Here is a 27,276-nt window from a genome sequence, read left to right on the forward strand (position 1 = left end):
TTTATTTCAGTGCTAAATGGATCTTGCATCCTTTAAATAAATGTATGTCTGCACATTTAAGTAACATATTTTACTCTTTCTGCTTTCAGGATACCATTTATTTACTTTGCAGTATCTGTGTAAACCCATAAAGGAAGGACATGTTTTATTTTTGATGTGCTGCCTGATAATGATGAATCAAGAAAGACGGACGTCTCTGTCTAAAAAAACGTTTAAGGATATAAATTCTTTCTAAGCATGGACAGCCCGTTTTAAATCACACCACAAATGTTCAATAATATTCAGGTCTGGGGACTGAGATGGCCATTCCAGACCATTTTATTTGTTCCTTTGCATGAATGTCTGAGTAGATTTTGAGCAATGTTTAGGATTGCTGTCTTATGTAAAGATCCAGCCCTGGCGCAACTTCAACTTTGTCCCTGATTCCTGGACATTGTTCTCAAGAATCTGCTAATATTGAGTGGAATCCATGCGACCCTCAACTTCAACAAGATTCCCAGTCCCTGCACTGACCACACAGACCCACAGCATGATGGAACCGGCACCACATTCTACTGTAGGTAGCAAGTATTTCTCTTGCTGTGTTCTTTTTCCGCCATGAATAACATCCCTTGGTTTGCCCAAATTACGATATTTTAGTTTCATCAGTCCACAGCACCTTATTCCAAAATGAAGTTGGCTTGTTCAAATGTGCTTAAGCACACCTTAAGTGACTCTGTTTGTGGTGGTTTAAGAGAAAAGGCTTTTTATGCATTACTTACTTCCATACAGCATCTCCTTGTGTAATGTGCGCTGCTGAATAGTTGAAAGATGCACAGTGAAACCATCTGCAGCAAGATGATGTTGCAGGTCTGTGGAGCTGGTCTGTTGGTTGACTATACTCAACATCCTTCTCCTCTGCCACTTAGGGCCTTAACTAGAACTGGGCCTGTGCTCTTCCAATTCCTCACAATGTTTCTCACAGAAACTGAGAGCTTAAATTTTTGAAGTAGTTTTCTGTATCCTTCCCCTAAACCATGATGTTGAGCAATCATTGTTTTCAGGTAATTTGAGAGTTGTTTTGAGGCTCCCATGTTGCCACTCTTCAGAGAACATGCAAAGAGGAGAAACACTTACAATTTGCCTCCTTAAATACCCTTTCTCGTGATTAGTTTAACCTGTGTATGTACTAGAAGGCTCACTGAGGCTACCAAACCAATTTTGAGTTCCAATAATTAATGCGAAAGGTATTGAAATCAATGAAATGTCAAGGGTGCCTACATTTATGCACATGCCTAATTTTGTTTGCGTAGTTATTTAACACTTTCAGTAAATCATATACACTTTATTTCACTACTCAAATATCACTGTTTGTCTCCTATATGATATATTTAACTGAGATTTCTTATCAAAACAACCAATGACTTATAAAGGAAAATCATGATAATATATATATATATATATATATATATATATGTATACATACAATTTTGAGCAGAGAAATGATCAGCTGGGTGGCTCCTTGTATGACCTGTGATCAACCTGCAATAAACCAGCTTTTGACTTGATTTCGTTAGGTCTCGATCTTCCTTCCTGAGACGACAACCTAAAAATCCTTCAACTGGTGACCCTGACGTCAGCGGACTTCTCTGCAGACAATTCAAAGGGACCCCCTACCAAAAGGTGAGCAGAAAATCTTTTGATATAACATCAACATTTCTGTTATTGGATAACCTAAATAATGAATTTCCTGTGGTAAGAAGTTTGATGATTAAGCTAAAAATTAGAAATGAATTGATGTTTTAAAGAAAACTAATCACATGTCATGTAATAAGCACATAATATGGATAGGGAGAGTTAATGGGTGCTGTTTTTAGGTTAAGTAAGGTTAACGGATTCATAATCTAAATTTAGAAAGATAGATAGATAGTTTATTGGTCCCGAGGGAAACTTAATTGAAACAGTTTAGAGATTCTGGGAATATTAACTGTAAATGGGGAATGTGGATTTACATTTAAGATGGCATAATTCTGATGGTCAGACCCAGAGAGGAGCGACGACCCTTATGAGGTTGCCAAGGAGATAAAATCATAAAAGTAAATGGTAATGGACTTGAGCTTGTGTAGCACTTTTCTAGTCTTCTGACTACTCAAAGCGCTTTTGAACCGCAGGTCACACCTATGGCCTGTCAAGTAACTAATTCCAGTTATGCACATCCATACGCCCCTGACGCAGCAGCAGGGAGAACAATTTGGTCTTGCCCAAGAACACATCGGACATGTTGTTTGCAGGAGTTGGGGATCGAACTCTGGACCTTCCAGTTGAGAGATGACTGCGCCCCGGCACAGGGAAGGGTTTGTTGTTTTTAATGAAATGTGTTAAAGGGTTGCAGATGATGACAGAAATGACAACTTTTTGACGTGTATATTGATATTGCGGAGACTTCCCAGGGAAGACTCGAATTCGTGGAAATAGTACACAGTCAGTGTCAATCATAATGGGAACAAAGACGGTGGTTGTAGGTAACTTGTGATATAAATTGTAAATTAGAAATTAGACTGTGTTCACTACGGTCTGAATTCAAAGCTGATCCGGAGGCTCTAAGATTGGAGGGCCCGGACTCTCAAATTAGTTGAGAGCCTAGAAGCTTGGCCTTCACTCCTTGATTGGTAATGAATCATCAAACCTATTGGTGAGACATTATTCGGACCTCCCCACTGGCCCTCCGTTGTGGGTGTGGGAGTCAGCGGGATTCAGCGGAGGTCGCCCAAAAAAATCAGAGGGGCATCATCATTATTGCCACTATCATCCCTCGACTGGTTGACACCAAGACAAATGCGTGATATATTTGGCGTCTCTGCTGCCAGCTCTTTACTGTGGTAGGTACTTAATATTTTTTCTTTAAATTTGGTTAATTTGTTAATCTAATTAATCTTCTCAATCCAAACAGGTTATTCTTTAGCAACTGATTTGAGTTATATTAACTCAACTTTTAACAAAGTTAGGGGCATGAGGCGGGTTCATGCCCCTCAGAGTAAGAGGTTTGCAACTCAACCAGAGCTGGGTATGGGAGGTTGCCGTGATAAGGATGAATTAACTCTTAACTCCAAAAGGTTTTGATGATAAATAATAATTGTTATTCTCACCAAAACATGCCAAGATATATTACATACAGGCCTAATTATGTGATTCCCCCTCCCTATTGTACTGTAGGCTGACAGCATCAGGACATGGACATCTCCACCAAATCAGCAGAGCGCCAAAGACCCACAGGTGGAAATCCTGAAGTGTGTGCTGGATGCCCAGGAACTTGACCTGCATGCCCTTAAAGTTGCGCTGGGGGCTGTGACGAGGAGGCTTTCAGATCTGGAGGCTCAGCGCACATTGGGGCACCAGGCGAATACCCTTCCTTTTGCAAAAAGAAGACTTTTAAGAGTCCCAGCTATAACTGAAAGCACAAACCTTATTTGATTATGAAACAGTTATTTTAGCATTTCTAAAATGTGTCAAAGAGATGTTTAGTTCCTACAGTATGAGCTATGGATTCTTTTGAATTCTGATTGAATGCCCTATAATGCATAACAATAATTATGATAGTGAAGAATGTGTCACGTGTTAAGATGGTCAATTACTGGGGTGCAAATATCTCAGGTGTGGCTCAATACAGTACAGTACTGTAGTTGATAATGGGAAGACATTGTTGTTATCCCTTCTGTCCTTTATCATAAGAAGTCTAGACTGGGGAGAAACTTTCTATTCTTTTCAGTTCTCAAGACCTAAACCCATTTCTAAACCAGAAAACGATAGGGGAACAAGACTTGACACCACGTTAAGCCTTGACTCCAGGGTTCCTTGCAGCTCCAGATACCTTATTCAACCCCCTCTCATGATCCCAACCTATCCTGAACCACCAGAAGCTTAAAAATAAAACTGGTATATAGTACAACGAGATGGTATTGTTTGTGAAGTTTTGTAAACATATTAAAATTTTTTTGAGTCTTTGGCCACATGCCTTTTAAGTGTTAATACTCTGCCTAGTGTGACAAACTTTTGTCGACTCCACGTGTCTTAGATAATAAATGATTGGACATGCACAAATAACCTTTCTTCCTCCAGAGCCGCTCACACACTAGCATGAGTAGATGAAAGTAATAAAAGGCATCTTGCTGAGATCTCCATGTCTCACTCCATTCAGCTGCCTCCTCTGAGGAGTCTTCAGCGGGAAGTGAGTCATTCACTGTGCTCCTGTGTCGGTGGTGAAGAGATGAGCCGCATGACCCTAGAGCATGATTAATTACTGATCATTATCCCATCTCCGCTTTCCTCAGTGGGGGCTGTGCTTTTGTCCTCGCATTTATTAGCATAGCTAGCTGCGCTACCAGCCGAATATGGAACATGGGAATGTATGTGTTGCAGCCGTTTGGCAGAGGATGTCCGATACTCTGATTGGATGGTTTTGTGTTATTTCTGTAAACATCTCTTTCTTTTCTCTGAGAAGAAATCAACGAAGGGAAGCATGCGAGGAAGGAAGAAATGTGCAATGTGTGACAGCAAGGGTGTCATTAGACCTCTTTATAGGGTTGTGAGCAACCATGTAATTGTGCCCTAGTTAGAAAGCAGCTTATTCATGGAAAAACACAACATTAAGTTTTGTAATTTGTAATTGATATTCATTCATTAAAAAACATGCATTATACCCATTTCCTCAGACCGCCTGTGCATCTGTTAATAGCTTGGACGTCTACAGGAAATATCACTTTTAATAGGAACCGAGGCCTGCTATTGCAGACTGTTTTGAGCTGCAGATTTCTGGTGCATCAATGAAGCCACTAAACGTTTAAATCAGTTATTTAAAAAAAAAAAAAGCAGATTCAGGTCAACCAGAGCTGAGATTATGATTATGTTTAGTAATGGATTGTGTCATTTAAGGTTGTAGTAAGTCGGTATTGTTTGGTCGTTATCAAATCCAATTTGACTTCACGGCTCATATTGGATGAACTCTTTGGGGAATACAAGTGGAAGGTTGAAAGCACAATGAGCTTTGTAATGTCAGGCAGCAGCTTTTTCGCAAAAGGAATGACTGTAAAACAATGAAGAGCTTAATGTGAAAGCACATTCTGATAATGAAACTTAACTCAAAAAGCCTGAAAGAGACATTATAGAGATACTAAATCATGGAAACTAATTTAATGCATTGACCTTAATACACCTTAGTTTCTTCGATCAATCTTTATATGCATAGCACCAATTCTTAACAAATGTTATCTCGAGAAACTTTACAAAGACAGCAGGTCTACACTTTAATCTTTGTTATATTATTATTACTATAATCATAATTTACAAAGACCCAATATTAATCCACAATGAGGACAGCACTAATCAACATTTAGAATAACAGTATTGACAATTAATTTATTTTAATTAAAAAAACTTTATTTGTCCCCAGGGGGTAATTTAAGGACACACAGAGCAGCAGATAAGACATTTAACCAATCAACAAAGAATAAAGTGTCAAAGAAGAATGTTCAATCTTTCTTTGAACAACAATAAACATTAAACAAGATTGGCATTTCTACATGAATACAGTCAAAACATTGCAAACTTGATCTTGGAGCCACTCACACACACAAACTTATTCCTTAAAAACTTTTTTTTCTGCTGCCTTGTTGCCTCTGATATTTTTTGGACTTTAGTCTTAATCCAAAAAGAGTTGCTCAGTGACAGAATCTGTCACATCCCAGGGTTAAATGTTCTGTTTATTTTTGTTTACCCGCATGTCTCGTGTTGGTGTCTTACTTTGATACTTACCCTGTGCCCCGTTTCAGGTCTGTTGGCTGCATGCCCTTCCCCCAGTGTTTCCCACTCTGCTGATTACCTGATGTGTCTCACCTGTCTTGTTAACTCCACCCCCCTTTCAGTATATAGTGTCTGTGTTTCCCTCATTCTGTGCCAGTTCATATTGTCTTTGACCTTCGTTCCAGCGCTGTATTCTTCTTGTTAATATTATCTGACCAGTTTCTGTTTTTGACCTGCTTTTTGGATACCTTTGCCTGTTTGTTTTGGATTACCGTGTAACAACCTGTTTTTGGATTAAATGGATTTACCACCTGCTTCTGAGTGTTGAGTTGTGCATTTGGGTTCCTTGTTTATGGTTCAGTGTGACAGAATCAGTGAGCCCTGAAAGCTGTCTCTTCTCTTTACACCTGTTCTGACAGCTGCATGTCTGATTACATTTCAGCCGGTATACTGCAGTCATGGGACAATCCTATCACATCAATGGAGCACCTCATTTCCAGCCTAATTCTCCCCCAAAGTTTGCTTTAAAGATGCAGAGGTGATAACATTTAAAACAGCTGGCTTGATGTTTGTGCTGAAAAGGAAGAACGATTTGACCCAATCAGTGTCATATGTGTTAGTCATGGCCCAGATCAGTTGCCAGAAGGCAAACAGGTCAGAAATGTGTTGCTGCACAAAAATAACTGATTCCATGGATGATTTGTCAAACTTGCAGAGGCTAATATGGTAATAACCCGAACCCATTTTACAGACCACCTGCAGAAGCCAGGCTGCCATGACAACCAACCTACTGTACATCGAGTTCTATTTTCCTCACTTCATGTAAGTCCATATTCAATGTACTCAACTGAATACCTGTTTCAAATGGTTTAAAAAATTCAAAACCAAACTAAACATTTTTTTTATTTCAGTGTTTACAACTAATGAACATTACAGTATTCTCATCCACAACCTCAGAGGGCCACTCATCTAAAGTTCATTATGTGTTGTGGTATTATATAACAGTCAGACAAAGTCCCACTAAGAACATAAAACCTAATAAATTGTTTTGTGCAAACTGATTGAGAAAGAGTCATGAAAATGTTTTGCGACGTATAGCATCATACTTGAAACGTAGCTCATTGACCAAAGCAATGCTTTTTTTCGACCCAGTAAACAATTCTCTTCTTTTATCTATGTGAAACTCTTCATGATGAAAGCTGCATTATAGCATTATTATGAGGAGATTTCAGGTCACAAGAACTAATTACTTTTTGCTTAGAAGTCCTGTAGTGATTGGATCTGTGACAATAAGTTCAATCTGTTAACCTGTGAATGATGTCATATGACTCAAGCTAAGCAGGGCTGTCTATAGTGGTCACAGATGGTGGCATAGTCTACATCTCTGCAGGTAGTCAATCAACAGATAACTCTGAGGGAGGACTGGAAGCATGTCTGTCACTGCCTCACTGTGAGTCATTGTGCTGGGGAGCCAGCTCAATATAGATTTATTTATCTGTAACACAATGTTCATTTTCTCTGATGTCATGCAGGGGGTGAACATCTTCAGTATCTAAAATAAAGAAAAAACTGAAAATTCTGAAGGGACATGTGTCTATATTTAAAGCTTAATAGCTTATTGGATAATTCCTTAGCTGCCGTTCGTCAATAGTTAACATTAAAATTCAGTCCCTTTGTAGTCAAAATTTAGACTAAAACAAAGAAGCTCTTTTTCAAACTGCTCCCTCCACACCTGCACTCCAGCCTGGAGTCAGTTTGAGTGACGTCACACAAGTGTGAAGGGACTAGGGAGTTGTTTGAGAAAGGACCAGTGATATAAGGAACGATAAAAAAAGGTATAACTTCCTCGCTAATAATAGTGCAAATGCCAATTAGGGTAATAGTGGCACACAGTGATATACATGCAGACTCAAAGGCAGTGAAAACAATCAGCAAACACATCCAGTGGAGAAGAGAAAGGTTATTTTAAATTATTTTTTTTCTGTTGCTAATACTCCATGTCATTTTTTTTTCCCAGTGTCTCCCACTGATGAGCTCCAAGCCTCCAAAGCTTCACCCCCCAGCCTCTCTCCTAAGTATCACCAAAATCCACCAACCTCAATAACTACTGTATTCCTGTCTACAGCCTGAAGCACCCCAGTACCCATCGCTGCTGTTAAAAAATACACATTCTATATTTCCATTACCCAGTCTACCGGTCTTGATTTTGGGTCCACTTGAACCTTGAAAAGTTATGTCTAAAGATGACAAATCTGACACTTAAGTTTGAATTATTTTGTCACATCTGGACTTCTGATTTTCGGACGTGGTTCAAACTTGTTTTGAAAAGTCAAGTGATAGCTGTCAAACCCGGACAGAGCATAGGACCTGTTGGGCCTTCCAAGTTGAGGAGAGGCAAACAAAGGACTTGGGCCGGCTTTTCTCTGAAAAGCCTGATTAGAGTATTCACATTGATAACAAAGAGCTTTTAGAAGACTCATAGTCCCAGAGGCCATTGCAATACTTCACACCTACATGTGAAAAGATGGGGGACCCGAAATCTCTCTCCTCTCATTGGAGGGGACTGAAGGTGCAGCTAACCCAAGGCCTTGTAGCATACCGACATTTGAACTTGAACGTATCTTCACGAAGAGCGTCTTATTTCTGCCAAATTGAAACGGTATTGAGAGAGATCGTAAAGATTACGTCTCGTTCCGTCCTGTAAAGAAAGGACATCCACGGAGATCACCTCGCTCGACGGAGGACACCACGGCCTTGCTCACCCCCTTGGATGTACCGCCATCACCACTTAACTGCATGGAGACACATCAACCGTGGACAAAACGGTTACAAGTGAGGCTTAGTTATAGGTCTGTGCACTTAGCTTTAGAGAGTGTGTTTAATAACTGAGTTAATATTGTGAAACTGATAATATTTGCTCGGTATTTGACCACTGTGTCTTGGATTTTACGAGAGTTTTCTGTTTTCTTTATTTGGGCCACTCCGTCCCTTGTGTGTTTCTTTGTGAACTCTAGCATCATACCAGAGTAATAGAACTCATTATCAGAAAGACTAGTGTGGACACCGTCTAATACAAATTCGGCCACTGGCTTCTGGTAGTGAAGTAAACTATGCTCTGAGTTGTGTGCACTGTTCTCTCTCTCTCTCACTCTCCCTTTACGCACACACACACCTTTTGACAGACACACAGAGATCTGTGGCTTTTCAGACGCCACAGAGACATAGATCAGGTAGAGACAAAGTTTAACTCGGTCTCCATACAGTAGACCAGGTTGGGAAGCCTGTGCTCACTGTCCGCCATCACGTGACCACACGTGGTCACACCGCTATTTTGATCTCCTCCCCTCTCTCTTTCTCTCTCTCTCTCACACACACACTTACACTTACAAACACACACAGACTCACACGTGCACATATAAGTGCACGTACACATACGTCACGCTTGTTTTTTTATGTTTGTATTTGTAGTTTAGTTTATAACAGTTGTTTGTTTGATTGAGTTTCATTGATTAACTTGATGTTTCTTTGTTAAATATATTCTGTTATAATTTAACAGTTCTCTGATCTCAGAGTGGTGCCCCAAGGTTTATTAAACTCAGTTTAATAACAAATTATTGATTTATATTAATAATTAAATAAAGTTAATTATTAATGTTAATTTGACAACCCAAGTTTTACTTTATGAAACCCAACCTAATTGTTGATAGTGTGTCTTAAGTGGTCTATTTGGGATTCAAGTGATGTAATCTTCGCTTTCATTTCATTATTTGTTAGCTTACATTATGAAAACTGTTAAACTTGGTAACTTCAAAACTGTTGTTTAGCATTCAACTGATTGCGAGCAAGCTTTTACAACAAACATAAAACTATGGGAGAGGATTAAAGTATTAGCCAATGGAATTTTAAATTAGCCAACTCTTTTTAATTCAGCTGCCTTTAGACATTTTAGTTAGAAGTCGGGCTCATTGCAAAGTTAGCTTATGGGACTTGATTTTCTTTCCCAATATTTACCTTTTTTTGTGTTCTGGATTTTAAATCACCATTTGTATATCAAAATGCTGATCAATTGAGTTAATGAAGTTATAGCAACCTTTTAGATTGCCTACATTTTTTTTTTACATTACCATTAACAAAACATGCATACAGCAGTGGCCTAATAAATTACAATCTTGTTCTCAGACAAGCCAAAAATAACATTTATTCTCCTGATGCCACTATGAATCATTGATTTGTTATCTTCAGACAAGATTGCAACTGGACCTTTTTTTTTTGGAACTTCAATAAAACCCCACAGGTCATTAAGCCTACAATTATTTAGCAAAGCTCAGGTGGTTTATAAAGACATTCTAACATGATGTTAACTCGGGAATCGCATCATTTGCTGCAACTGCTCCACAGCAGCCAGCTGGAGGGTGAATGAGACTCTTTAGGAATATGTCAGTGACTTTATGGTGATACTGTGGCAGCACTCACATGAATTACAACAAGTATTCCCTTCAGATCCAGCTCCTGCAGAGATGGTCCAGGAGGTTAATGTAGGGTAAGACCTCTTGATGACCTCACAGATGACCCACTGAGGCTGCACTAAAGACCCTGTGGCTGCAGGATCTCTACATGGGGCTGGGAAACAGCAGTCAGATCTGCACAGGGATATTTAATGAGAGTATTCCAATGCAGTAATTGTTGTATACTGTATTTTCAGTCATCTTTTACAACCTACACAGACTACAGTACATCCATGCCTTTTTCATTGATATTTTTCACGTCTCAAAGGGTCTCCTGGGGTTCCAAAAACTACTATCTTGTGCCTCATAAACATGAAGTGAAAACAGTGCTGGATAACTGCCAAAGTACATAGTAGTCATAGCCAAGATAACATGAGGTTCTGAGAAGCTGCAGTCATATAGAGATGAAACATTTTGACGCACGATTTACCTGAACAGCTGCTGCCATGCTCAAGAATAACCATGGATAAAAATATATTGTGTATATGTACAAAAAAAAACAATTCCCACTTCTGAACAAAGTCAGCAAAGGCCAGATTATTTGATGTTCCAAAGATTATCATGCCAGATTCTCCTGTGGTGTGAGGTGTGAGACGATCAGGAACTGTTAGAGCCTAAAATATCATAAAGAAAATGTAACAAAACCCGAAATGTAATAACTGGTCAATAATTTAACAAAAAAATACTGTAAGTTGTTACATTTTGGGTCAGCTATTACATTATGGGGCAGGCAAACTATTTTTTGTCCTAATATGTTTTCTTATGATTGATGTTACCCAAGTCACTTTAATTAAAGTGATAAAAGTAATAAACCCTTTAATCCATAAATGATTGACTCACTCCATGATGTTATAAAGTTATTACACTAGTAGAAACATATTTTGCCTGCCCCATAATGTATGAGCTGACCCAAATGTAACAACTTACAGATTACTTTTCTTACATTATGTATGGCCAGTTATTACATTTCGGGTTTTGTTACTTTTTTAAAAATAAGATTTTGGGTAGTTGTTACATTTCGGGGTCTAACAGGGCCGCTCCGATTTGAAAGTAGATTTTAAATGTCTTCAATATTCACGGTCAGAAATCCTGTTTTACTGTGAATTTTCACATGGAACTGAACAATAGTCAATAGAGAAGCAAGCTGACTGAAGCAGGAAGCACACCAAACATTACCAAAGCATAAAGTTAGATCAATGTCTTAAATTTAGGAAGACTTGTTGATTTGTGGTAACAACACAAATGTTTTTACAACGTGGCAACAATGGCATGGACGCTCAGGCACGCCACTCAGGCCATTGTTGTGCATCATCAGCTGGCCAGAGCTTTCAGATCAGACATGTATGCTCTTGCAAGAGGTATCAGTAAGGGGGTACAAACAGTGGTGAGGTCCCCCAATCCAAGCGTTTTATGGAGTAGCAGCACAGGGCTGGAGAGGGAACAGATGAGCGTGATAGGGAGAGAAGTGCACCGGATGGGACAAGGTGGGAGAGAGACGTGCAACACGAGAAAAAGCTTCTTCTCACTTTGCATTTTCATACAAGACATGCAAACCTTTTGTAAATCAGGCCCATATGACAAAACGACAAAAATGCAAATAACGTATTTTAGTTTGTGTTTTTGTTGTCGTTTTAAATGACAAGGATTTTGTTTTGAATAGTACAGTGTTATCACATGTGGCGTGACCAATAAATTACCCTTTGTGTCATTAAAAAAATCTTTGTGGCCCTTTAAGATTTGTATTTGAGTACCCCTAGTTGCACACCACACTGAGATCTGAACTGTTAATGTCATGATTGTTGTCATGTGTGGGGTCTCTCGCATTTTGTTTGTTTTAGTTTGTTCCTTTCAAGCAGAACCGTGAAAAGGAATACGTTATTTTCATTTTGGCATTCACAGAGAATGAATATGTTTGGGAAGAAAAACAACTTCTAAACCTGCACTTTGAACAAGGAAAACATACATTACGATGTAGATTTAAAAACATAATTATTATAATACAATAATATACTGGGGTTAAGATACGTACTTAGATACATTCAATACATGTGTGAGTACAATCTACCATAAGCTCAACAGATCAAAGAGAAACACATAATTCATGACAACTTTATATAAGAGTTGTGCAATTAGATCCAATCAACTTGAACATATTTCTTCTGACTCAATACTGTATCCTTTGAATGCTGTCTGCATCATTTCAGGCTTATTAATGGGGAAACATATGTTAAACTGTTTTTAGACTATATGGACACTGGAAGCTGTACATAATTGTCTCAAACTTCAGGTAGAAGCATCCTCATATAACCACACGGAGCCAATGGCTACTTTGACACTCGGTAATTGTTTCATTTCACTCTCTTCTCTATGTGACTTCTCAATGATGCAAAGAAAATGATCATGAAATAAGATAAACACTCCTGTCACAGGAGTCCTTGAATCCTGTTGTGAGTTTGGAGTTACTCAGCCTTTTAAATGATTATACAACCCAAAGCTTTGTGAATTACTTCAGCAATAAACCCCTGAACATCTGCAGGCAACAGGATGACCTGCAGAGAAATGTGGGAGGAATAACAGCTGCAGCTGATTTCTCAGGGCTCGCTCGATCATGTCCGATGGTGTGGAAGCTTTCAGAGGACTGTCACAGAGCAGAGCGGGGCCATTACACACTCGTCTCTTCCACTCCTATCTGATGGAAAAAGGTTGAGACCATCAGAGCAGCGCTGAGAGCAGCTGTACTCACAGACCGTTACCAGACAAAAGTGAATCCATCTGTGTGTGAGCTGGTCTCTCAGTGTGAAGTCTTTGACATCTACAGCCAGCTGTGCTGCGGGGGAGAGAGTCTTCTTCTGTGGTGTTTATCGGCTCCTCTAATTGAAAAGAGCCCGAAAGGAGACTTTCACTTTGACTCGCTCTTCATGAATAACTCATCAATAGCTTTATGAATAACTAATCAATGATTCCGAGTCAAAGATCAGGAGTGCACCCTTGTTGAACTTAGTTGGATGAAAACTCTCGACTTTAGCTCATTAAAGACTGAAGTGTAAATCTCACCTTACCATCTGTTGACACCGCAGGCAGCCACATATGTACTTTCTGGCATCAGTTCACTTAGAGGCAACAAGTGCTTACCTTTCAAATATAACCGTTCACCTGCCTTTTACAGAGAAATCTTGAATTACAGTTGAATCACTGAGATGAGATGAATGAGCTTGAAATGACCTTGAGATAAATTTGCCTTATTCATCATCAACACTGACGACAGAGCTGCTGTTCAGAGGAGAGAAAAGAACACATAGTTTGCACCTCCTGTAGGAAAGTAGGCTGTTTCCCGTGGTCGAATGGGTACTTCACCCACCTCCTCTGTGTGTAGGTTAGACACACAGGTAAACTCACTATGGAGTAAACCAGTATGATTTTATCTTTGATATTTTTTACTCTAAACTTTGATGAATGCTTTAAAGCTAGAAAAGCTATCAACAAAGGTGATACTTATTTACTGGGGCCATTAAAGCGTTTGGTAAATGTTTTTCTACAAAATATCTTTTCAGTTGGCCCTTAATCTTATAGATAGATAGATTTTTTCAAGTTTTTCAAGAATGCACCATTTAAAAATAAAATCTGTTTTCATGTTCTGCTGACTGGCCTTACACACATTTCAAAATTCTGAATAAAATCGTGCGAGACTTGCTGGTGTTAGGCTTAAGTTGTTTAAATGTATAATGGGGCCAGCATAAAGCAGGTTGGACGGATGGTAAAAGGTTTATATCTTTCTACACCTTTCTATTTTTCTACCATCATTCATTAAATTGATAAAGCATTAAAAATGTTTTCTTCTCACATGACTCAGCTCATAAAACTGAACGCTAACATGCTTATAATGACATGCAAACAGGCTCTTTGCATCATTCTTTGCATTATGTGTACCATACAAATCTCCATTTGCCTGTTGTTACTGGGAAAGTGAATTATGTACCAGATGGTGATGAAAGTCAGACGATTCTCAAAGTTGTTGAATTACATTACATCAGGACTCAAATATCTGCAGGAGATTTCTCATTGTAAAAAAATGTCCAGATACATCATTTGAAACTGAAATATTAACTACAGAGTGGTGCAACAGACAGAGTTGGGTCAATAATTCATCCTCTGAGGTTAATGAATATTTGTGCAAAATTTGATATCAATCAATCAAATATTTGTTGAGATAATTAAGTCTGGACCAAAGCAGGGAAACATCAGACAGATACATTATGATTCACAGCGACACATTACAGACATGACTAAAAGCATTATGAAGTTTTTATACGATTAACAGACTCGCCTTATACAGGATGCATTGTCAAAACAATGTGTATAAAACAAGTTCATGATGAGATGTGGAAGTAGCAGCTGTCAGGTCTAGATGTGATTCAGACTCGAAAGGCTTTGACGGTAGAGATGAGGTGTTCACCAGATGTGCCCAACAGTATCTATTATTAAAAGAGAGCTGGAAAATGAGTGTTAGTGATAGTTTTAAAAATAAAACGTGCGTTACTCCTTCATATAGACAATCAAACTTTATGACCTGAGAGAGTGTGTGGCTGTCAGCAGGTCCTGAAAAGTGGACTAAAGAGATTTAAGGTTTTTGTTAGAAACAAGCTGTAGAGCTGAAGCAAACAGCAACAAGGTGAAACGATTTCATGGCCAACAAATGCTTATTAATGCATGCTTCAAGGGTACACAATCAAGTGCATCAACACCCAATTAAGAAATAGTTGATTATGATTAGGCTGCACGATGGTGAAGGTCCCTGTCGCCTCACAGCGAGGAGGTTCCTGGTTCAAATCCCTATCAGACAGAGACTCTCCGTACATGCCGAGGTCATTACTCTGACTTCCTCCCACACTCCAAAGACATGTTATTTAGCTAAATTGGTAACTTCAAAAGGCATATGAATGTGATTGTCTGTCTCTACATGTAAGCCCTGTGATTGACTGGCCAACAGTCTGGGGTGTACCTCGCCTCTTGCCCAATAGCAGCTGAGATCAGCTCCGACCCAGCAGTAAAAAGCAGTATAATGGATGGATGATTCACATTCTCATCACTATAGTTTTTGAAGTCCAAAAAACAAAGAAAATCTATTAGGCTTACCTCGTTTGAGTCATGGAGACTAAATCAAATAAATCAAAATAATCTCAATAAAAGTGTGGCGCTCATCAGTCAAATTACTCCGATCAGGATATTGTCAGTAACTTGTGGATTCAGAATCGTACTGTATGTAGGATAAGTGGTGACACTTTGCTTTCTTTCAAGATATGAGATTTGATACCCATTACATTTAGTACATTTATGTAAAGACGGACGTGACACAAACAGGCTGCAAAAAACAAAACAAAACAAGGAAACGTCTGCTGGATGATTGAAGGAGAGTATTTTCTCCAGAATCATTTAATAAATACACTTTACAGTACATGATAGTGACACATATACAGAGTTGACAGTATAATGTACAGTAACCAACTTGAGGTGTCCATGACTAATAAATGACCTGATTTTAATTGCAGGAAAACATTCAGACGGGTGCGTTTTCCTTTCTCTACAGAAATCAAGACGTGGAAGCCACAGAGACACAATTATTGGTTCACATGGCAACGTTTGACCTTTCACTGTCACCTGAGGTGCTCTAATGAAGAGCAACAATCCAGTTAGCCGTATGCTCGGTTTTCAGTGTCTCCTAAATAATGCTAGAAAAGATGTGAGCGGCCCATGTTCCCACTAACAGGACAGTGAAGTCACAGCGCCACCATGTGGCACAAACGTGTCCTGTTATTCTCAGACTGCGTAGGAGAAAAGGTCTGTGAGAGACACACAAAGAGATCCAACAACACATGCTGGGACCATGTGGCGAATAATGAGGCCTTTTATAAAGAGAAAAAACATGTCACCGGAACTTCACACTCACAGCTGCCTGAGTGTGTTTGGATTTTGAAGCCATGCTCTCCTTTAAAAGGAAGTGACAAAGAAAAGCGTGATGTGTTGCAGTGATAGACCGGTGCTTTCAGTCACTGATTGACACACAGATGTTGACTAAGTTAAATAAAAAAAAACATTCCAGGCAAGACAATGAATGATAAGACAATAAATATGATATTAAAACCCCTTGGAGAACACAATGAAGATTTGATCTCTTGAAACATTTGAAGGGTTTTTCAGCTTTTAAAAGTCTTTGCTTTAAATCTAAAGCATCCTTCAGCTTCCACATTGACAAACATGCACACGGTACAATCCCTTTAACACATCTGCTAACAGCTGGGAGAGACAGAGCAGTGACACAACAGGTGAGTTTATTTATACAGACACTTAATTGTAGTCTAATGACAGCTGTGTTTCTTGTATTGCAGCCCTGGTTTATATAAATACAAGGTGGGTTGGTTTAAGTGGTGACTCAACATGACACTGAAATCATCATTATTGGTTTTAATTGTCAGTTCTGGGACAGACTAGATTACTACAGGACCTCTTAGAGCCAATTCATGCTTTTATTATTATTTTTGAAATTGTATTTATGTTACTATTTTATTCGTTTTTTGACTTCTTTTGATTCTATACTGCTGCAATCCCCACTGGGGATCAATAAAGTTATATCTTTTGTCTTTGCTGATCTCAAATTAAAATGATCGCAGAACACTCGTCTTCTGCAATCTGATGAACAGGCTCGATCCTGTGAACTCAACCGGTAGCAATTGTCTTAAATTAAAGAAATGTTTTTAATTTGATCTGTGGCAGATTTTGCTCTGCTCTTCTTCAACAACATCTACAGATGTACTAACATAGCTAAGAACAAACTATTTGATCTATTACACATTACTATAATGTCAAAACAAATATTGTGAAATAAACTCCTTGGGAGCAGTAACTCATCAAATGAGGAATTTTTTTACTTTACAGTGGTTTTCATTTTCAAGCTCACATTGGCTTTATGCAAAATAAAAAGTTGGCTAACTAACTTCCTGTCAGAACAGTATCAGCACTCAGCAAGGAAAGAAAAAAACTTGGCTTTGATTTGAATCTAAAGAAGTTCAGGGTAAAGCAGGTAAGAGACGCAGGCGTCTTTGAATAATTCAAGTTAAATCCTGCACAGTAACTCAAACTCATCGAATAGTTTGTATGGATTGAGACAAATACTGAATTATTTTCTATCTTTCAATATTGTTCGCTGATGAATAGTGTAATAACACTGTGTGACCTTGAATCTATAAGATCAGCTGACTCACTACATTACTTGATATTTGTGATGAAGTGATTCAAATCGTTTGCCTAAAAAAGAGAAAAGAGGAGCGACAGCAGATGTCGATATAATTAAACCCTGAAGCATTAAGACTCACTTTGAAGTTAAGACTTCGAGTGACTCAAGAACCACGAGTCATTGTTCTTAATCCCCTCGAAGGATCCTGTGTAAGACAGGCTGACTGGTACAGGACTCCTGAGGGTGGTGTTTTAGAATAGTTGGTCATATTAGATGGAGTAACTTCAGGGATCAAAAGATGATGAAACGTGCGTTCTCCTCTTCAAAACAAACTTCCTTGAGTGAGACATTGACTCGACTCTGCTCACGAAGCTTTGAGGAGAATTCTCTTTTTGAATGTACTGAAACTGTAAACAAGGAGCCGGGTTGTGCTGTGTGAGCATGCTCAGCCAGAACAACCTCTGCCTAGATAAATAAACATCACTCAAATATGGCCCTTTGCAGACTTTTCCAACAGCACCTCGGGCATCTTGGTAGAGTGTCTGCTTTGCCGAAAAAAAACCCGAAAAAAAACAGGCCGTTGACGAGGGGAAAAAAGACATTCCAGTTAAGTGCAAGGTTTGGGCGTTTAGTCCAGGGGAACCTCAGCCACAGTGGGTAACATGGAGGCTGTGGCTCGCTTCGATTCCTTCATCTTGTCCAGGCCGAAGAGGAGGTCCAGCTGGGTGACCGGCCGCAACCGGTCCTCATCCACAAGCCTGGAGGAGAATAATACAAGAGGTCAGAGGTCGGACACAGGAGCACAAAGAAAAAGAGTATACACATACTGTGATACATATTGACAGGAAATTATACAATGGACAAGATTTCCATCATACATTTAACTGAGACTAAAGAATACAACCACCAGTTTCTTTTTTTAATTGAAAAAGCTACTTTTTGTTTTCTGAACTCTTGATGGATCTGTTCTCCACACAGCGATGACTATTTTCATTACTCTGAGCAGCTAGCATGACATCTAACGTCCCAGTTCTGTATGTGAACACATCTGATGTTTGTATTTCAAACATGCAAAAAAATAAAAAAAGGCTGAGAGGATCATCAAACACGAGACAGCATTAAAAAAACAAAACATTTCATACTCAAAAGTAGTTCAGCACATTAGTGGATATGGGACACGCTTACAGTGATGTCCTCTGGGTATATTCCATGATCTCCCGCATTTCAATATAAGTATCCATATTTAAATATGTATGACTTCAATGTTCCCTGCACATTTTAAATCCTTAATCTCCTTTAGGCTTTGTGTTTATTTCAGGCACACACATTTAGCTGTCACTGGCTGGCCAAAGAAAAAAGGTTACCACCTGGATTTAAGTAAATACGTAAGAGCATCCCATTGGATAATTACTGCATGGGTGATAATGTTTCAGCTGGCAACAAGTTATTTAACCCTAACTGATGAGAGTAGCAACAAGTATATCGTATGAAACGTCCTGCGGTTGTGGAGAAGAAGTTACGATATTTCAGAAGGGTCAAATTATTGAAACTACACTGCTCAAAGAAATAAAGGGAACACTTAAGCAACAATGTAATTCCAAGTCAATCACACTTCAAATCAAACTGTCCATTTAGGACGCAACACTGATTGACAATCAATGTCACATGCTGTTGTGCATGTGGATGGAATAGACAACAGGTGGAGATTATAGGCTATTAGCAAGACACCCCCAATAAAGGAGTGGTTCTGCAGGTGGTGACTCCAGACCACCTCTCAGCTCCGATGCTTTGGTCACTTCTGAATGCTAGTGGTGCTCTCAGTCTCGTGGTAGCATGAGACGGAAGAATCTAGGAGTTCTCTTTGATCAGGATATGTCCTTTGACTCCCACATCAAACAAATTTCAAGGACAGCTTATTTTCACCTTCGCAATATTTCTAAGATCAGGCAGATCTCGTCGCAAAATGATGCTGAAAAACCAGTTCAAGCATTTGTTACCTCCAGGTTGGATTACTGTAATTCTATTTTAGCAGGGTGCTATGGTAAATCTCTAAAGACCCTTCAGCTCGTCCAAAACGCTGCAGCTCGTGTTCTTACTAGAACTAGGAAAAGGGACCACATTACTCCTGTATTGGCTTCTCTCCACTGACTCCCTATAAAATCTAGAATAGAATTTAAAATCCTTCTGCTCACCTACAAAGCTCTAAACGGTCAGGCACCAACCTATCTTAAAGAGTTAATTGTACCATACTTTCCGACAAGTTCCCAGAATGCAGGCCTGCTCGTGGTGCCTATAGTCTCTAAAAGTACTATGGGAGGTAGAGCCTTTAGTTATCAGGCACCGCGCCTTTGGAATCGTCTACCAGTCGGGGTTTGGGAGGCAGACACACTAGGTACTTTTAAGAATAGACTTAAAACTTTTCTTTTTGATAAATCTTATAGTTAGGGCTGGCTTAGGACCAGCTCATAGTTATGCTGCTATAGGCCTAGACTACCGGGGGAAATGGCACCAGGATCTCTTGGACTCTCTCTCCCTCTCTCAATCTTATTACTGCTTGTCACCGTCTTTATATTCAAGTTACTAACCTCTCCTTTTTCTGGGAGCTCCTGAGCTCTCTTAGGTTCCTCAGGACTGTTGATGAGGATGGCCTGCCCAAACACCCCCCCCCCCCCCATTTTTAAACAGGCTAGACTCAGTCTACTGTTACATAACACTACAGTGAACAGACACTTGGGCTTCATAAATCAGAACAGCCAAATGTCTGTGCCGTCGTCTGCATTTATTCTGGCTCCTTTCATTCCCTTTGAAATAAAAATCTGAGGCCATGTGTTGGAACTGTGGAGCGCTCAGCGATGAGAGAAGTGTTTACAGCACTCAACCAAACGTAAGAAAAGATCTCGTCTTCAGAGTTAACGTCTCGTTTTAAAAAGGGCTTTGAATTGTCACTTAGCAACAGCAGAGACATCGGACACAGATCAGATACTAAACCTTCGATAAAATGTGAGTTTGTAAGAAACAACAGGATCCATCCCTGACCCTGTCCAATTTGACGGCATACAGAAGCTGCCTCTTTGTCTGCATACTGCCTTTAAAGCCGTCAACAAAAATACAAACTATTGTTAAAGACTAGCGTTTTCCATCTAGTATAACATTGCTATGTTCTTTGAAAGAGGCTGCACTGCTCTGACCTTGCACTGTTTGGGCCAGGTACAGCAGCCAAACAAAGACATGCTCCGTGGACACAAACGCTCTGAAATGTTGTGGGTGTTTGGGTGTGAGTCATACTTCTCCTCCTCCTCTTCACAGTCCTTAAGCTGCTGAGCAATCTGCCTCATCTGCTCCTTGCGGACGTAGTCACGGACTCGGTACATGGCGGCGTCACGGCACAGCTCCCGGAGGTCGCTGCCGGAGTAACCGTCTGTCCTCTCAGCAATCTCCTTCAGATTAATGGCATTGCTCAGCTGAGCAGAAAAGCGGGACAAAGATACGAGACAGTTACGCAGGATTCATGCGTTAGCTGTCACAATCAAGTGCCATCTGTTCATGGGCGATCAGGTTGACTTTCATGTGCTCTGACAGGGAAAATACAGGTGTGAAAGGGTCTCTGAGAATAACAAGAGACAGCATCGAAGTGAAGGATTATTTTTCCCGTCTTACGTTTTCTCCAGCGAGAATCAGCCTCAGGATGTCCTGCCTCTGTCTTGTGTTCTGTAGAGAAAGAAGGACAATGGTTCTGAGTCACGTCTCATTCCTCTGAGTGTCATTTCAACTGCCTGAAGTTGTTCTACACTATGTGGCAGCGTCGCAGTCGTCACCAGAACCTGAAGTCCGAGGAGATTCCAGAGTCACTAACGAAGATACAAGTTGAGTCTGAGTCCCCGTAACCTGAGTCCCAATCCCAGTCCTAATCTGAGCCCTGTTCAAGGATGGACTTAAATCCTTCAAGCTTCAGCACGTACATGAACATATTTATGTCATTCTGTTCTGTTCACTCTACTATCCGAGTCTTCATGTTCACACTGTCAGATGTCTTCGACGGTTTGATATTAACAAAAAAAGAGAGCCAAACTATGATTTTTGTACGTTTTTGTACGTTTTCCAGGTTGTGTGTGTGTGTGTGTGTGTGTGTGTGTGTGTGTGTGTGTGTGTGTGTGTGTGTGTGTGTGTGTGTGTGTGTGTGTGTGTGTGTGTGTGTGTGTGTGTGTGTGTGTGTGTGTCTCTCTTACTGGCAGGCCAACATGAAAAGTGGCGGGCATCCTGCGCAGAATGGCTGGATCCATATCCTGCGGCCTGTTTGTTGCTCCCATGACCATCACCTGAACATGAAAGAATCCAAATGTGGAAACCATGGTTACAACGACGCTCGGCGAGGAGAACTCCTCAAACAAGACACACTCTTAGTGCACCTGGGGGTACGCAGCGTGGGGAGAGTAACTCTGCGTGTGTTACCTGGGTGATTGAAGACGTGTCCAGGCCGTCCCACAGGCTCATGAACTGAGCCTTCATCATGGCGGTGGCCTCATGATCCAGGCTGGAGCGGTTTCTCAGAAAAGACTCTAAAAAAGGAGGTTCAGGAGGCAAAAGGAAGGATGAAGACTAACTGTAACATAACAGATGAAGACAAACAAGTTAAAGGGATAGCTCTGTTTTTTGGATTGCAGGGTTGTGAACAAGCCATAGAAGGTGCAGATCAACTCGGGCCCTTTGTTATGACATCGAGCAGATCTAGCTAATCTGAAGAAAAAAAATCACCTGCAAAACAATGTCTAGGTAAGTGAACACAAGAGGACACAATACAATAAGTTTTAGTTTCTCTTGCTGGTCTGCTTTTATTCCCTGCAGTGGCTGTGGACAGCTCATCAGGCCAATTAAAGACAAATCATGGATCTACCATCATATCCCCACAGCAGTAATACAGAGTCAAATATAGTCATGATACACACACCCTTAGATTCACGGGGACTTTCATTCCTGAAGATATTACAACATCTGATGTCTTCACCCATTTGCATGAAGCTTTAAAAATATGTTTTTCTTTGCCTGGAAGTTTTCTTCATGTGATGCAATATGACGCTTTTTGCATCACATGAAGAAAACTTTCAAGCAAAAAAAAACACATTTTTCTCATCTCAGGGCAAAATGAGGGTTGGATTCACGACCATTCAACACTACTACCATGTTTCTAATGATACACAGCTTCATGTAAATGGGTGAAGTATAAACCTATTAGAAAGTAACGAATCAAAGATGCTCCTTGTGACTTCTCCAATTTGTCTGCCAGAAGACGCAGAAGAAACTCAGTCTTTGTTATTGCAAACACCCCTACACCCCTAAAAAGCGTGTCCGTTAAAAATCCCCAAAAAACCAGCATCGGCCATCTTTTTGTCTTTGGGGGAGGTGGGCATGCTGTTAAATCCTACTGTTACGTACGATAGAGAGAACATTGTGATTGCACTTGTGAGTCTTTAATTAGAGCGGTCAGGACTGAGGACACCTGAGGGTCCATTAATCTATTCTGCTTTATAATATGACACCATCCTAACAGGAAAAACCGACATGGAGGCATTGTATCAAACTATCTTGTTCAAAGTAATCGCTCGTCATGTGTCGTGTTTGAAGAGCTCACCAATCTCATCAATGAAGATGATACAGGGCTGGATTTTCACAGCCAATGAGAAGACAGCAGCTGTCAGTTTCTGTGATTCTCCGTACCACATGTCTGTCAGCGTGGACGCCTGAAGGTTGATAAACTTGCAGCCCGAGGCTCTGGCTGTTGCCTTGGCGATCATGGTCTTCCCACATCCTGGAGGTCCAAACAGTAAAACACCTGGAAGGAGAAAGTGTCAACAAAAAAGGAGAAATGCTGTTTTTTCATTCAGGCTCCTGTTGTGTTTATGTTTAAAGTTTAATTAATATTAATGTTTTATTTTAATGCAATACATTGATTAAAGCAGTCACAGACAGTTCAGACAAACTGCACATAAGGAACATTTCTTTATCAGGGCACCGGTAGCTTAGTGGTTGGTGTATGTACGCCCCGTGTGGACAGCACAGGTTCAAACCTAACACACTCTCTCTCCCCAGTCTCTGACTCGACCCACTGTCCCATCCCTGAATAAAAGGCAAAAAGCCCCTAAAATAAAACCTTTAAAAATGATAGGAATAAACATCTGAGACTGGGATTGGAACTGGATTCCCACAGCAGCTAATTTTGGAGGTTCAGTCATCTTGAGGCTCGTTGTAAATCTTTGTGCCAAACAGTAAACAAAATGAAATATTCCTTGAAGTGATCATGTGCCGTCAGGCTGCCAAGTGTTCCGATCCTGTCTGAGGATTTTTTTGGCACGGACCGTAGCTCTAGTTGAGGTCATGAACTCAACAGATGGCTTCATAAAAGCAATTTAAAATAACAAGAAAGAGATGCTCAGAGACAAAAATTTTAGTGGTTTTTGAAAACAGTGACTTGATTCTTACGATTTCATTTCAAAATGTAAAAGCATTCAGCTCTGCGTTAAAAATTATCCTTCAACTTTGTTTTGAACTTTCGACACATTCTGGCAAAATCTGAGGGTCGCCACATCCATCGTGGGGTTAACTGTCTGATTTAACAAACAGTCCCAAAGTGAAAGGACGACGTATAAAACAGTCAAGCTTAACATCAGTGAACGAAGAAATCCATCGACTACCAACTAACTGATGTCAGTGTTTACTTAGTAAACAGATTGAAGAAGTTTAAAAACAACGACTGCAGCAGTGTCTGTAGATGATAGCATGGGAGAGTTTGGGTAAACGGACTCGAGCTGGTCTAGTCGTTTTATTGTCTTCTGACTACTCAAAGCACTTTTACGTTTTGATGTCACAGCTACACATTCACACACTGAAGGCAGAGGTTACTGTAGTGAGAGCATCAGAACTAACTGATCCCATTCTTACACATTTACACACCGCTGACAGAGCAGTGTCTTGCCCAAGGACACATCAGAAATGTGGCTGCAGGAGCTGGGGACTGAACTCCCAACCGGTTGAGAGACGACAGACTCTACCGACATCAGGCGCCCCACACTTTATGCGCCCTCTGGGAAATATTGCATGGACTCCGATGATAATAGCAGAGTATCAATGTCAGACCTTTCTGTAAACGTCTCTTCATTTCCTTACACTTTTCGATCATCTTACTGTGTTGATATGGAGTTATTATAGCTGTTCTGTTAGGATGACACACTGACGTACCTTTCGGAGGCTGAAAGAGTCTGGATCTGGCTAACAGGTGTCTCTTCTGAAAGGGCAGGATGACCGTGTCTTGTAGCTCATTTATGATCTCATCCAGACCTGCAATATCTCTCCAGGACACCTGAAGGAAGGGAGAGCACTGTGAAATATTCTATCTGGGAAAGTGTAACAATAACAAAGAAGGTGCCGGTGCTTAAAATTGGGATTACAAATGTTACCTTCATAGTCTGAGGATCAACCAGGTGAGAGGCAATGTTCATCTCATATTCTGTGAGTTTGACTCCTTCCACACCGATCCTCTTCATCAGCTGTTCTGCCTGGAGGGACCATATGAGACACACATGCTGTAACGCGCCTGTCTGTTTCAATTCAAGCAGTGCAGAAAAGTCTACCTCGCTCCAATATACTATATCAATGAGCTGCTAGCGTACCCTTTTCTTGGCTTGGTTTTTCTGTTTGGAGGTAGGGTCCATCGCATCTACAACCCACTTGATGCTGTAGTAGGTCGCTGCACCAAATATGGTCAACCGTATCAACATGCCGAGCACTTCGTTCCTGGACAACGGCCGCAGCAGGGCGTCTCTGGGAATATCTTTAAGCAGCATCTCTGCTGATCTGTGTCAGATCACAAGCTGGATGAAGATGAAGGGGAACAGAAGACAGTGACACTAAAAGTGATTAAATCGAACTTTTTCACAGTTCTTTTCTTATTGACTCCACAACATAGGAACTATTTTATTTTAGTTCCTAAAACCCTGTTGGAAGGAACCTTTGTTGAGTGGTTTTCAGGGGAACTCTTCTACAAAGTTCCCAGAACTGTTTGGTCAGAAAACACTTGATGTAAGAACATAATGGGTTTATTTACACAACATGCGGCGCAACAGAACCAGAAAAGCCCAAGAGTTTGCAATCATAGATAGTTAATATCATTCTGTCTAATGCAGACACAGATATCATCTACCCTGAAGTGTAAGCTGTGAACAAACACACAAAATGCTTTTCGTAATTAAAGTATATTTCATCACAGCTTCAACAACAACACCTGTTCCAAAAATTATACAAACACGTCGTGACTGAGAAGAAAGAACACATGTAGAAGACATTCACAATGTGTGCATTAACACGACCTACTGTTCAGGTCAGACATACATTAGTAGTCTTCGTTATCTAATCTGCGTTCACATTTATAGTCAAGGTTTTAAACCAAGGAAGAAAACCTATTACACTAATTCGCTTGTTAGCATCGCCAAGCTAAGGCTAACACTGGAAGCAGCAGGCTGTCACTTTACCTGCACAGGTGACGTGAACCTAAAGGCTAAAGCAAATCAAACGCTATAGTCCAGAGCTCTCACAAATGTTACATCCCAGAAGAATAAAAGAAAAACACAGGGAGCATTAATGCCAAAATACTAGCTTTGGAAGTGCACCATGTTTTGCATCTCGGGTAGAAACACACACTGCACTTCCGTTTGTTTGGTTCCGCTCTCACACGTGCAGCCACGAGGTGGCAGAGTGTGCACGCAGATCATTCTGATGTCAGCACCATGGACAGCAGCCACACCACAACAGCAGGCAGCCAAGACAAAACAACGTGTGTTTTCTACAAGTTAAACTTAAATCTACTTTAAAAAGAAAATAAGTTTGAAAAATATTTGTATAACTTCAACAATTTGACCATGTATTAAAGGCAAAAACACTTTATTTTAAAGTTAGGAGAAACTTTCGTCCATGAGTTGACACGAAACACACAGGTCCTGGGGTTAGCTATATGTAAATGTACACCATCATCTGGCAAATGGCTCAAATCGGAAGCTTTCATCTGTGTTTGGTTTTCACACTTTCTCATTTTTGTCTGATAAATGATAATAGATAATTCAGTCTTCTCAACAGCAGCCTGTAAGATAACGCTGGAACAAATGGACTCTTCCTGCAAGCAATTTATCACACATGGGCCAAATGGATTAGATAGATAGATAGATAGATAGATAGATAGATAGATAGATAGATAGATAGATAGATAGATAGATAGATAGATACTTTATTGATCCCGAGGGAAATTCAGGATAAGGATTGTTAATAGTCATTCTGCTGCTTGTTTCCTGACTGCTGTTGTCTCTGTTTTATTTTATTTGACCTGGAATACAGAGAGGAACTGCAGAGATTTTATTGTAATATACTATATTTCCATAATTTACAGCTCTTTACTTAAGATATTTAATAGATATACTGTTCTTTTCCCTCCCAGGCCCACTCAGTGTTTGTTTTACATCAACCTGAATAGTGCTATTATGTCATATTATCAATTCACAGAAGCTGAAGTACAATCTGGCCATGTTTACCACACTTCTCTGTGAGCTTAATTAACTGGATTTGAAACAATGTGCTACAAAAGGCGTTTTTCCCCCACTGTGCAGTTGTGTGGGTTAAAAACCTCCAAATGTGCTTCTTCTTTTGTTTTCCAATTAGTTTTCCAAATGTGCTGCAACATTTTATCCTACATGGTTTCAGTTTGAAATGTCCTGCAAAGTGAAGTCCCCC

The 27,276-nt window shown here is 40.1% G+C and overlaps 1 protein-coding gene across 1 annotated transcript; it reads right to left on the reverse strand.

Annotated features, from left to right (window-relative positions):
• Window positions 1–15,669: 15,669 nt before the first annotated feature.
• atad1a (ATPase family AAA domain containing 1a) lies at window positions 15,670–26,220 on the reverse strand. Its single transcript, XM_079344189.1, has 10 exons — window positions 26,028–26,220; window positions 25,170–25,370; window positions 24,957–25,055; window positions 24,739–24,859; window positions 23,135–23,335; window positions 21,958–22,064; window positions 21,735–21,824; window positions 21,166–21,216; window positions 20,794–20,969; window positions 15,670–18,266 (listed from the first exon to the last, which is right to left on the reverse strand). Exons 2-10 carry the CDS (start codon window positions 25,341–25,343, stop codon window positions 18,137–18,139), a joined length of 1,149 nt encoding a protein of 382 aa, XP_079200315.1. The 5' UTR covers window positions 25,344–25,370; window positions 26,028–26,220; the 3' UTR covers window positions 15,670–18,136.
• Window positions 26,221–27,276: the final 1,056 nt, after the last annotated feature.

The sequence above is a fragment of the Symphodus melops genome (assembly GCF_947650265.1).
Source record: "Symphodus melops genome assembly, chromosome: 1".
Lineage (NCBI taxonomy): Eukaryota > Metazoa > Chordata > Actinopteri > Labriformes > Labridae > Symphodus > Symphodus melops.

Bases quoted from the DNA above. Each gene is read 5' to 3' on its own strand.
- atad1a (XM_079344189.1), bottom strand. From the start codon at position 25,343: ATGCTGCTTAAAGATATTCCCAGAGACGCCCTGCTGCGGCCGTTGTCC. The intron at 21,825-21,957 runs GTAACACACGCA...TTTCATGTTCAG, and splicing joins ACACGTCTTCAATCACCCAG to GTGATGGTCATGGGAGCAAC. The intron at 20,970-21,165 runs GTAAGACGGGAA...TTTTCTGCTCAG, and splicing joins TGATTCTCGCTGGAGAAAAC to CTGAGCAATGCCATTAATCT.